The sequence below is a fragment of the Natrix helvetica genome, assembly GCF_964273705.1.
Source record: "Natrix helvetica genome assembly, chromosome: 3".
Lineage (NCBI taxonomy): Eukaryota > Metazoa > Chordata > Lepidosauria > Squamata > Natricidae > Natrix > Natrix helvetica.
The window spans coordinates 2,501,682-2,514,981 of NC_138549.1; the positions used below are offsets into that span (position 1 = coordinate 2,501,682).

The 13,300-nt window shown below is 42.9% G+C and overlaps 2 protein-coding genes across 3 annotated transcripts in view; one reads left to right on the top strand and one right to left on the bottom strand.

Moving 5' to 3' along the window:
• DNAJC15 (DnaJ heat shock protein family (Hsp40) member C15) overlaps window positions 1-9,041 on the bottom strand; it is a 27,782-nt gene extending 18,741 nt beyond the window's left edge. The window contains exon 1 of the mRNA XM_081947946.1: window positions 8,839-9,041. Coding sequence (XP_081804072.1) covers window positions 8,839-8,928 — 90 coding nt within the window. The 5' untranslated portion in view covers window positions 8,929-9,041. The remainder of the gene's footprint in view (window positions 1-8,838) is intronic.
• EPSTI1 (epithelial stromal interaction 1) overlaps window positions 1-13,300 on the top strand; it is a 577,346-nt gene that overhangs the window by 536,063 nt on the left and 27,983 nt on the right. The gene's annotated exons all lie outside the window — the stretch shown is intronic.

Consider the following 13,300-nt stretch of genomic DNA (forward strand, 5'->3'; position numbering starts at 1 on the left):
AGTTTTGCCCCATTCTGCAACCTTTCTTGCCACAGTTGTTAAGTGAATTGCCACAGTTTTTCAATTAGTAACACGGTTGTTAAACGAACCTGGCTTCCCCATTGACTTTGCTTGTCAGAAGGTTACAAAAGGAGATCACGCAACCCCAGGACAGTACAACTGTCATAAGTACATGCCAGTTGCCAAGCATCCATCTCCCTCCCCCCTCTCTCTCTCCTCTCCTCTCCCCTCTACCTACCTACCTATCTTCTAATCTATCATGGCTGTTAATCCTATCTATCTATCATCTATCTCTTTAATCTAGATCTTTATCTAGCTCTAGCTCTCTATCTATCGTATATCTATCAATCATCCATCAATCTATCTATCATCTAACTATATTATTTATATCAAATCTATCTCTCTAATCTATCTCTATCTCTCTAATCTATCATGTCTGTCTGTTTATCCTATCATCCATCCATCCGTCTGTTCATCCATCCATCCATCATCTATCATCCCTCCTCTCTCCATCCATTATCTATGTCTGTCTGTCTATCTATATCTATCTATCTATCTATCTATCTATCTATCTATCTATCTATCTATCTATCATCTATCTATCTATCTATCTATCTATCTATCTATCATCTATCTATCTATCATCTATCTATCATCCCTCTCTCTCTCTCCATCCATTATCTATGTCTGTCTGTCTGTCTGTCTGTCTGTCTGTCTGTCTGTCTGTCTATCTATCTATCTATCTATCTATCTATCTATCATCTATCTATCTATCTATCATCTATCTATCTATCTATCTATCTATATCTATCTATCTATCTATCTATCTATCTATCTATCTATCTATCTATCTATCATCTATCTATCTATCTATCTATCTATCTATCTATCTATCTATCTATCACCCCCCTCTCTCTCCATCCATTATCTATCTATATATCCATCCATCCATCCATCCATCCATCCATCCATCCAATGTATGTGCTGTCCCTCTCAACAGAGGCAACTCTGAGCCACACTGAACTGCCAACAGCTGGATGCATAGAAAAATGAGTGAGCTCAAGCGGAGTCCTGGAGGCAGCCTCAGTTTATTCCACAATGCTAAGCCAGCCAGGCGCACATTATTCAGCGCCTGCTTTCGCTCCGAAAGGAATCCCATTAATATTCCTAAGAGCCCAGCTGATGCGCCACTTCAAGTGATTACAGTTCACTGTTGGAATGCTTGTCATGTTTTGCCTTGTTCCAAGAGGCCCAACTCTTCACGCTGAAGAATAATTCTTCCCACTTGTGCAGCATCTTTAATCTAAGCCTCTTGAAATAAGTTTACAAACATTCGTTCTTACAATACAAGACACACAGCAATTAGGCTGCTCGTTTTGTTAATGGGGAAAGGTGATGTTTGCTGCTCTTGCTTGCCCAGGTAAGACGCACACCCAAAATGAGAGAGAGAGAGAGAGAGATCTGTGATTTTTATATTATGTGATCAAAGTGTTCCAGAGTACGTTATACACAAAGCAAAAGGGTTTATCTATCTATATTCATCAGGAAGAAACTGACCCATTATGACCAACTCTGCTGACGGAAAACCATGCAGTGTTGAAGTCACTCCAACCCGTCAACGTCTTTTCTAAAAATTATGTCTGGAATAGAGTGATGATGGCAAACAAACTAGGTGCCTATTTTTCTCAAATTCCCAAAAAATCTCAAATTTTAAAAATCCAACTTACTGTCCTTTGCTTGCACGAATCAAAACGTTTTAATGCACACAAAATACACACACTTTTAAATACACACTTCCATTTTTCCTTACCCATAGACCAAAAAGCTGCTTAAAACAATTGCAATTGTGAAATGTCAAGTTTCCCAGAAAGGTTATGTTAGGTCTTACATTAAGTTACTCATTTCGGTCTGGCCTCGTATCTGGTTAGGAATAAAAATATTACAATCTTGATTATCCTAAATTCAGACCAGAACAGTGACTGGGAAAACTTAACAGCCCTTTTTTCTTTGATCAATATTTCAAAATTGGCAATTTGAAAATATGTGAACCTTCCAACTGAGGAATTCTGGGAGTTGAAGTCCACAAATCTTAAAATGGCCAAGTTTGAAAACCTAGATTGTCCAGCATCTCTGAATACCATAATTTTTTAGGAATTAGCTGATAACCTGGCATCGCCTGGGTATTTATAGATGTCGAAGCATTTGTTGACAGGGAGCCATTGAGAGGGGCCTTTCTTCTCCCTACTCCCATGCCCATCATCCCTGCCCTCTCCCTTCCCCCTCCCATGCGCTCCTCTTTCCTGTCCTGTCTATGATCCTGGCACTTTGCCCCAAATCCATCAGGCACTTCCCCATTGGTCCACTGGAGGGCGAACATCATGGCTGGCTTTCCAGAGGAAGCTGTGAAGGAACTGACATCACAAACAATTGTCACTCTAGGACGCTGCACTCACTCTCCTTAATAGGCCAGGCCTTCCAGAGTTATACTGGAACACACACACACACACACCAGGGATTTCTTACCCCCACCCAGTATATGTCTCCAGAGAGTAAGTCATCTGAGTACCAAGTTGGGTTGAAATTGCTCAAGGCGCTCCAGAGTTATGCTGGAACATACATACATACATACAGCCTTATATAATATAAAATAAATAAAGAAGAAGAAGATAGAAAGAAGAAGATTAGAGGGCAAAGATCAAGAACATGGTAGACGGGTCCCTGAAAGAGAAAATACTTAGGCACTCCATTCTATTTTCAAAGTCTTTGACTTCCCGGAAGGACTCAACCCCCGTAATTCCACAGGCAGAATAAAAGAATGACAGAGTTGGAAGGGACCTTGGAGGTCTTCTAGTCCAACCCCGTGCTCAAGTCACATAGAAGCATAGAACTGGAAAAGACCTTGGAGGTCTTCTTGTCCAACCCCCTGCCAAGTCAGAAGACCTTATGCCATCCTGGTCAAATTATTTATGTAGTTATTACTATGTTTTAATTTGTTGTATTTTGATACGGACTGTGCACTGCCCCGAGTCCCTTTCGGGAGAGGGGGCGGTATATAAACGCTAATAAATAAATAAATAAATAAATAAATAAATAAATGGTTGTCCAATCTAGTTTCGAAAACTTCCACTGATAGTGCACCCACAACTTCTGGAGGCAAGCACATGATCTCCCAGTTTCTAGTATGATGCTTTAACCACACCACCAAACTAGCTCTCTAGGAGTGTCTATGGAGATTCTTCCTTTGTTTTTCTTGAAGACGTTTCACTTCTCATCCAAGAAGCTTCCTTCAGTTCTGGAGAACTGTTCTCTAGACCTGAAGAAGCTTCTTGGATGGGAAGCGAAATGTCTTCAAAGCAAAACAAAGTCCAGTTGCCTTTTGAAAAAGCACTTTTGGGATAGCTCTTTAGGATACCTTTTAGGGAGCACTGACAACTCTTCCTCTCAAATTGCAAATGTCTAGTTGCCTTTTGAAAGACAATATTTATTTATTTATTTATTTATTTATTTGAACTTATTAGTCGCCCCCTCTCCCCACAGGGACTCGGGGCGACATACAAAAGCAACAATCAAAACAGTATCATATAGAGGAGGTAAAAATAAATAAATAAATTACAGTGCTTAGAAAAAGTTAAAACCCCAATAACATTAAAAATTTAAAAACTAAAATTAACAGTTAAAAAATGACCAAGGGGTGGAAAAGTTGTAGAGTTATGCCAGGCCGGCTAGTCGAAAGAGGTAGGTCTTCAGTTTCATACGGAAGGAGCGGAGGTCGGTTGTTGTCCTAATGTCTGGGGGGAGGTCATTCCAAAGGGTAGGGCCCACCACAGAGAAGGCCCTACTCCTGGGCACCGCCCTCTGACACTCTCTGGAGGACGGCACCCGGAGGAGTCCCTCTCTGTGTGAGCGAATGGGTCGCAGGGATGTATGGGGCAGGACACGATCCTACAGATAACTAGGCCCTATGCCATGGAGCGCTTTGAAGATGGTGACTAACACCTTGAAGCGCACCCGGTAGGCCACAGGAAGCCAGTGCAGCTCGCGCAGGATAGGTGTTATATGGGAGAACCTCGATCTCCCCATAATTACCCGGGCGGCTGCATTCTGGACCAACTGCAGTCTCCGGGTGCACCTCAAGGGGAGCCCCATGTAGAGAGCATTACAGTAGTCCAGGTGAGACGTCACCAGCGCGTGAGTGACTGTGTGCAAGGCCTCCCGGTCCAAAAGGGGTCGCAATTGGCGCACCAGGCGAACCTGGTGGAACGCCCCCCTCGCCACGGCTGCCACATGATCTTCCATAGCCAGCCGGGCATCAAGGAGGACGCCCAAATTGCGCGCCCGTTCCACCGGGGCTAATTACTCATCCCCGATGGCCAGCGATGGAATGTGCTGGTTGAACCGGGAAGCCGGAAGCCACAGCCACTCTGTCTTGGAGGGGTTGAGCTTGAGCCTGTTGTCACCCATCCAGACCCGTACGGCTTCCAGACACCGGGACATCACTTCGACGGCCTCGTTGGGGTGGTTTGGGGTGGAAATATACAGCTGAGTGTCATCAGCGTACAGATGGTATCCCACCCCGAAACCACGGATGATCTCGCCCAGCGGCTTCATATATGTGTTGAACAGGAGAGGCGAGAGGATCGACCCCTGTGGGACCCCACAAGTAAGGGGCCTCGGGGTCGACCTCTGCTCTCCTGCCAACACACATTGCGTCCGGCCAGAGAGATAGGAGCGGAACCATTGTAACACGGTGCCTCCGACCCCCAACCCCTCCAGACGGCGCAATAGGATACCATGGTCGATGGTATCGAAAGCCGCCGAGAGGTCTAATAGGACAAGGATGGAGGAACAACCCCCATCCTTTGCCCTCCAGAGATCATCCACCAACGCGACCAAGGCCGTCTCCATGCTGTGACCGGGTCGGAAGCTGGACTGGCGCGGGTCTAGATAATCAGCTTCCTCCAGGTGACGCGGGAACTGCTGAGCCACCACACTCTCAACAACCTTCGCTAAAAAAGGAAGGTTGGAGACAGGACGATAATTTGCTAGCTCCTTTGGGTCCAGAGAAGGCTTCTTGAGCAAGGGCCTCACCACCGCCTCTTTCAAGGCGACTGGTAAAAGGCCCTCACTCAGCGAAGCGTTCACCAGTCCCAGTAGCCAGCCTCGTGAGCCCTCCCAGGAAGCCAGTACCAACCAAGAGGGACACGGGTCCAATAAACATGTGGTGGCTCGCAGTCGCCCGCGCAACCTGTCCAAATCTTCGGTGACAACAGGGTCAAACTCCTCCCAGCGTGGTCTCTCAAGACTAGCCTCGGACGCCCCCCCTGGAGCACTGGAGTGGGTCCATCCCCTCCGGATCTGATCGATTTTATCCTGCAGGTATTCCCCAAATTCCTCTGCCCTGCCCTGCAATGGGGGATCCCGCTGCCCGTGACAGAAGGGAGCGGGTCACCCAAAACAGGGCGGCAGGGCGGTTCTCTGCGGACGCTATAAGGGTGGCACAATACTGACGTTTGGCCACTCTTATTGCCACAAGGTAGGTCCTTAAGTAGGCTCTTACCTGTGTTCGGTCGGATTCGGAGCGAGAGAGAAAGATGCACCCGTTTCTTTTATACATTAGCCATAAGAAGCCCCTTACTACTAAAAATGAAATAAAAAGTGGATTAACATTGTATTGTGCACGGCTAATCATTTAATGCATTCATAAAATATGCAGTCACCATCTTTTAATTTGGGACTAGCGTTTTCATCACCCGATTCCTTACAAATTATTCTGGCACAGCAGTAGGTTATCACAGAAAGCCTTACTGAGGTATCACCGTAATGAAGAAATGTCCCTATAGGGTGAAAACAAACAAGCACTTTATTCCATTACTTCAACGGAAGCGCTTTTCCTAATATTAAAAAAGTAGAAAAGAAAAGAAATTAAGTAGGGCAATGGAAAAACTGCAATGGATTTTTCTTTGTTAGTTTAAAAGTGATGATGTGAGAATTCATTTATGTATTTTCAGAAATCTATCAATCTATCTATCTATAAAAATGGCTGTGTGTGTGTGTGTGTGTGTGTGTGTGTTCCAGCCTCGAGCAATTTCAACTAAACTTGGTACACTGATGACTTACTCTCTGGGGAAAAAAATACTGTAGGGGTAAGACACCCGTAAAACCCCTCAGGGTATGTGTTCTGTTAAGATACAGCCTCTTGTGCCTTAAAATGGATTCTACTGTACAGCTGTAAAATGGCTTGTACTGTGCAGCACAGTGGAGTTGCCATGGTAACGGATTCACAGTACTCCACAAGGGGGCTCCCTCAGGTAAGGGGGAAAATCCAACATTACAAATTACGTTTGGTCTGGACATTTCCCCCTCTATAAATCAATACCCAGGCAACGCTGGGTTATTGGCTAGAATAAAAATTAAAATTGAACCATCGGCATAATATTTAGCATTACCGCCAGAAGATATACATTAAGCGTGGTGGCAATTATCCCCAACAGCTCTTGAGAAATTTACGCGAAACACGTAGAGTTATTATAGCAACAGAAGCTGACAGCTCCGAGGTCCCTTTAAATTTTTCCAAAGCCTTCTATTTTTTTCTCGAAACACTTGACTAAACTTGCAAAATTGGCTTGCCGGAGACATAAATAATGTGCATCCTGTATAAAATAACCACAGGATGCTAAATTGCCTCTAAGTCTCCATAAACAACGTCAATTAGAAGCTATGGGGGCAAAGGGAAGGACACCGAAACAGAAAAAGAAAGAAAGGCAGGCAGCGTTAAACTAAGAACTGGGCACATGAATGAATCTTTTCCCATGCCCATGGCCTGTCTATTACTGCTTCCCTGAAGAGCTGACAGCACAAACTAAAAAATAGAAGATATATAAAACCAAGGACACGGAATGGCTCTCAGCTTCCCCTACAACTGCCCTGTTTGCAAATAATTATCAGTCCGAGCTCTGTTTCAGGTGGCATCAGGGAGGCGAAGGTGTGTTTTCTTCCCCGTGCTCATTTTCTGGGTTTCTAGTTGAATTTATTTGGCTTGGGTCCGAAATGGCTCGAGTGGAATTAATCTGGAAAACCTGGGCTTCGCTTAATTTTTACTGGATGTGTTAACCAATTGCCGGAGCAGTAAAATAAAATGTTTTAGCCAGAGGAAAATGCAGAAAGACGAATAACAGGCTTTTTTGTTTGCAAATTCTCATAATAAACTTCGCGTCAATTTTAAACTAATTTCAGAAGGAATAGAAAGTAGTGTGGGAAGGGGGGAAAATGGTCCAATTCCAAGCCGGGAAAAAGATGCTGGAAATAAAATGCAAGGAGAGAAGGCCTCTGTTTATTTGGATATCAGAAACTTCAGGGGCAGCAGCATATTTCTGGGGTGGCTGACACAACGAGGTTGAGAGTAGGTGAGCTTTTATACATTCTTTGGGGCTTTGTGGTTGAGATGCCCCTTCGTTGTGAAATGTACTTTGACCTGTGCTTGAGTGTGCCTTTTTAGTAGTCTAATTCTCGTTGCCTGACTGGGAGGTCATGCCCTGTCCTTGGAGCTGGGTAGGGGGAATGTAGATTTTAGGAGCCTTTGTTTTTCTACTGTTTAATCCCATCAGCTCTAGCCTTCTGTGGCAGCTGTGCCTTCCCCTTGAAGCTGTTTTCCTGTAACAGGAATACTGTGGCTGCTTTCTGCCTTTAAGAACATGTTTTTTTTCCCTTCTCCCAAAAGCACCTTTTTCAGGAGGCAACTAGACTTTCTTGTTTTTTTTCTTTTGAGGGCATTTCGCTCCTCAGCCAAGAAGGAAGGAAGGAAGAAGATACATAGGTAGGTAGGTAGGTAGGAAGGAAAGAGAGAGAAAGAAAAAAGAAAGAAAGAATGGAAAGAAGTAAGAAAAAAGAGAAGGAAAGAAAGAAAAGAAAGAAAGAAGGAAGGTAGATGAAAGAAAGAAGAAAGAAAAAGATGGAAGGAAGGAAGGATCAAATCTAATCATTTTATACAAGACCTTTAGTCCCAGAGACTACAAGTATATAGTGCAGCACTTTTTACAAACAGTACAATTTTGCAATGTCTTCTCCTATAAAATGATTTTTTTCAACAACCCAATCAAGCCTCCACACCCAGTGAAGTATATCTGACCCTGTTTTGCTTTCTGAGGCCAGTTAAGCTTATAAATTGTTACAACTTCTTCAATAAAGAAAGTTATAGCTAAAGACACTAGGAAAAGAAAAGGCAACCAAGAGCAAATATATGTATGTATTTATGTATGTGTATACACACACTAACACACACACAAACACACACACACACACAATGGGTTCTTGTAAAGTTTAATACAAGTCTTCAATGACCGAAATGCCTTATAATTGTTTGTACTTGATCTATCTGCAAGCAGAGGTAACTCCTAAGCAGTATAGTTATCATCCACAAATAAATGGCTACCATTTTCGGAAATGTTTTTCAATTTCCCAATCTGGGCATCGCCTGGTGGTCTCCCATCCACCTTTCTACCAGATCTGATCCTGGCTTTGCTTCTCTTAAAAAAGCACAATACACTAAATCTAAAATACTGAAATCATACTACTATCTCCTGTGGATCTTCACAAGAAGATAACTCTTATTTATTAACAGGATAATTCTACTTTGGTTCAGCACCAAGATTCCATTGGGAAAGAAATGAAGCCCTCTGCGCATGCGCTAAAGAAAGCGCTCAGTCAGCCCGTTGCCAGCAAGCCGTCACAAGCCGCTTCAGAGACACGACTGCGCATGCTCAAGAGACCGGCAACTGTCACGCTTTAAACGCTAGGCCGGTTCTCTCTTTTTACGGCAGCCCCGCAACCCCCGACACTGACCAGACCATAGTTGATGTCCGGCCCTCCGCCACCGTCGCTCTGGGCTGCGTACTCCGCGTAGCGAAGAGACTCCGCGGAACTCCCGGCCATCGTAGTTAGCCCAAAGGGAGGAAAGAAAAAAAAGGCAGACCTACGGTACGACAGAAAGGACAAAATTTATGACCCTGCTAAAGTCTCGCTGTGGTTTCGGACGGTCTCTGCCTTGGAACGCGATTTTGTCTGATTATGTCGTTCATGCGCAGTAGCAGCATGTGAAGCTCGACGTGACTTAGAATGCCAGGGCTGTTGCCTTTCTTTATGACGTCTGATTTGTTTACATTCTATTTCCATTTAGATTAATTTAAATTAAATGGGTAATTTAATTGGTTTTAAGACAACACATTTAGAATGTATTGTCTCAAAGCCAATTAAATTACCCACTTAAATTAATATAAATCACCAACACCAAACAAAAACACCAATTACATTAACAATCTTCCTGTTATTCGTATTCTTCTCTGTAATTTATTGTTTCAGCCCCTTTACATGCAAACGAATGTTTTAAGACACGTTTGTAATCATTCTAATTCATTTTTGCTATCCATGCAATAAATTATAAATTGCAATAACGTATAACACAAATATCTTATGTGATCAACATACATTACTAATGATTACACGTACTTAACCCTTTATAAACCCCTTATTTACATATATTACATCATCTTTCGGTTCACACATCCTTCTTTTCCGCTCCCAACTTCCCTTTCACAAATCCAACCATTGATAAAATCTATTCCAAATCTCATAGTTTTCTGTCTCTCCTTTATGTTTTAGTTCCATTGTCAGTCTATGACATTCTGCACAATCTAATATTTTATTATTTCCCTTTCTAGAGGTATGTTCTCACATTTCCTATGTTGGGCATAAACCATTCTCGCTGCTATTGTGATATGTAATATTAAATTTATTTATTTATTTATTTATTAATCCAATTTATAGGCCGCTCCCTCTCCACCAAGGGACTCGGGGCGGCATACAATTCATTATACAACAAATAAATAACGAGGAGGAGATATACAAAAAACATTGTACAATACATAATAAATAAATAATCAATTAGTTAAGAACAAGATAATGCAATTAAAAACAATTAAAATACCCAAAGTCAAACTTAACTTAAAATTTAAAAATTATCCAGGGGGATTAAAAAATATAGTTATAATTCAGGCCAGGCCGGCTAGTTGGAACAGGTGGGTCTTGAGTTTCGTGCGGAAGGAGCGGAGATCGGTAGCTGTCCTAATGTCGGGGGGGAGGTCATTCCAGAGGGCTGGGCCCATCACAGAGAAGGCCCTACCCCTCGGCGCCGCCCTCTGGCATTGCTTAGTGGACGGCACCCGGAGAAGTCCCTCTCTGTGAGAGCGAATTGGTCGCAGGGATGTATGGGGCAGGATACGATCCCGCAAATAGCTAGGTCCTGTGCCATGGAGCACTTTAAAGATAGTGATCAACACTATCTTTGAAACGCACCCGAAAGACTACAGGGAGCCAGTGCAGCTCGCGCAGGAGAGGTGTCACACGGGAGTACCTCGTACTCCCCATCACTGCCCGCGCGGCCGCGTTCTGGACCAACTGCAGTCCTCGGGTGCATCTCAAGGGAAGCCCCATGTAGAGAGCATTACAGTAATCCAGACAAGACGTCACCAGCACGTGAGTGACTGTGCGAAGGGCTACCCGGTCCAAAATATGTTATCCCTTTACTTTGACCTTCTATTATAATTCCTAATAAAAATAGTTCTGGTTTAAATTCTAATCTCTATCCAGTCATTTCTTCCAGCCACATCAAATCCTTCGCCAGTAGTCTTTTTGCCTTTCTACATGTCCACCATGTGGTAGTAGGTACCAGGTAGTTGGTCACATTTCCAGCATTTAGGTGATAATTTTTATACATTTTGCCTAGTCTAGCTAGTGGTAGATGCTACCTATAAAACATTTTATGTCAATATTAAAGGTTGGGAGGGAAATAACATTGCCGTAGGTCTATACTACAGGCCACCAAACCAAGCAGAGGAAGTAGATGAACTTTTTGCCAGTCAGCTAACTAAGGTATGTAGGAAGCACACCACAATAGTAGTGGAGGATTTTAACTACCCTGACATCAACTGGGAAACAAACTCTGCACCAAGTGGAAGATCCAACAAGTTCCTAACAAACCTAGCAGACAACTTTATTTCCCAAAAAGTAGAGAAGGGAACAAGGGGATCAGACATATTGGACTTAATTCTCACTAACAGAGAGGAAATGATAGAAGATGTTGAAGCCACAGGAACCCTGGGGGCAAGTGACCCTGCAATATTGGAATTCAACATTATGCAAACACAAGTAGTAGAACAAAGTGAAACTAGAATCTTGGACTTTAAGAGAGCTAATTTCAATAAACTTAGAGAGTGCTTGGAAAAAATTCCAAGGATGAGAATCGTCAAGGGGAAAACAACTCAAGAAGCTTGGGAAATTTTGAAAAATGAGATTACAAAAGCCCAGTCTAGCATAATACCAATGAAGAAGAAAATAACAGCTCCCAAAAGAAACCAGCATGGCTGGATAAAGAACTCTCTGACAAATTGAAAGACAAAAAAGATAAGTATAAAAAGTGGAAAGAGGTGGGGGGACATAACTAAGGCAGAATATCAGCAAATAGCCCGAGCATGTAAAGATGAAGTGAGGAAAGCTAAGGCTCACAATGAAGAAAGGCTTGCCCAAAAGTAAAAAATAACAAGAAAAGCTTCTTCCAACATGTTAAAAACAAGAAAAAAGTTAAGGAAACAATTGGTCCATTGCTGGGAGAAAGTGGCAAGAAGGTGACAAGCACCAGGGAGAAAGCAGAACTATTTAACTCATGTTTTGCATCTGTCTTTACACAAAGGGATAAAACAGTCCAACCTATCAAAAACAGAACCACAGAAATCAGATTAGGAATACAAATTGAAATAGGGAAGAAAATGGTAAGTGAGCACCTGTCTACCCTAGACGAGTTCAAATCACCAGGACCGAATGGATTACACCCCAGGGTTCTGAAGGAACTGGCAGATGAGTTCTCAGAACCACTGAATTATATCTTTCAGAGATCCTGGAGCACCGGGGAACTACCAGAGGACTGGAAAAGAGCTGATGTGGTTCCCATCTTCAAAAAAGGGAAAAAATTAGATCCAGGAAACTACAGACCTATCAGCCTGACCTCAATACCAGGAAAGATTCTGGAAAAGATAATCAAGCACCTAGAAGTAAACAAAGTAATAGCCAAAAGCCAACATGGGTTTGTCAAAAACAGATCATGCCAGACTAATCTTATTGCATTCTTTGATAATGTGACAAAATTAGTGGACCAGAGGAATGCCATCGATATAGTTTACTTGGACTTCAGTAAGGCATTTGATAAGGTAGACAATAACTTACTACTAGATAAAGTAGAAGAATGTGGGTTAGACAGCATCACCACCAGATGGATTCGTAACTGGCTGACCAACCGCACTCAATGTGTAGTCCTCAATGGAACTGCATCTACATGGAGGGAAGTATGCAGTGGAGTACCCCAAGGCTCTATTTTGGGCCCAGTACTCTTCAATATCTTCATCAATGATTTGGATGAGGGAATAAATGGGGAACTCATCAAATTTGCAGATGACACCAAGCTGGCAGGAATAGCCAACACTCCAGAAGATAGGCTAAAGATACAGAAGGATCTTGACAAACTTGAACATTGGGCACTATCTAATAAAATGAAATTCAATGGTGAAAAGAGTCTGGATCTACATTTAGGCAACAAAAACGAAATGCACAGGTACAGTATAGGTCAGTGATGGCGAACCTATGGCACACGTGTCATAGATGGCATGTGGAGCCATTTGTCAGGGCCAGCTGAGTTCACCTTTTTTTAAAGCCATTTTTCGCCCTCTCCAAGCTCTAGAAAGAGTGCAGAGAAGAGCAACGAAGAGGATTAGGGGACTGGAGGCTAAAACACATGAAGAACGGTTGCAGGAACTGGGTGTGTCTAGTTTAATAGAAAGAAGGACTAGGGGAGACATGATAGCAATGTTCCAATATCTCAGGAGTTGCCACAAAGAAGAGGGAGTCAAACTATTCCCCAAGGAACCTGAAGTCAGGACAAGAAACAATGGGTGGAAATTAATCAAGGAGAGAAGAAATCTGGAATTAAGGATGAATTTCCTGACGGTCAGAGCAATTAATCAACGGAACAGCTTGCCTCCAGAAGTTGTGAATGCCCCAACACTGGAAGTCTTTAAGAAGATGTTCAGCCATTTGTCTGAAACGGTAGGTTTACTGCCTAGGCAGGGGGTTGGACTAGAAGACCTCCAAGGTCCCTTCCAACTCTGCTATTGTATTGTATTGTATCTACCTTGTTCTCCTTGTATGGAGTGGCCAGGGTAATATCCTATTTCTTACCCACCATTTTTAGGACTATATT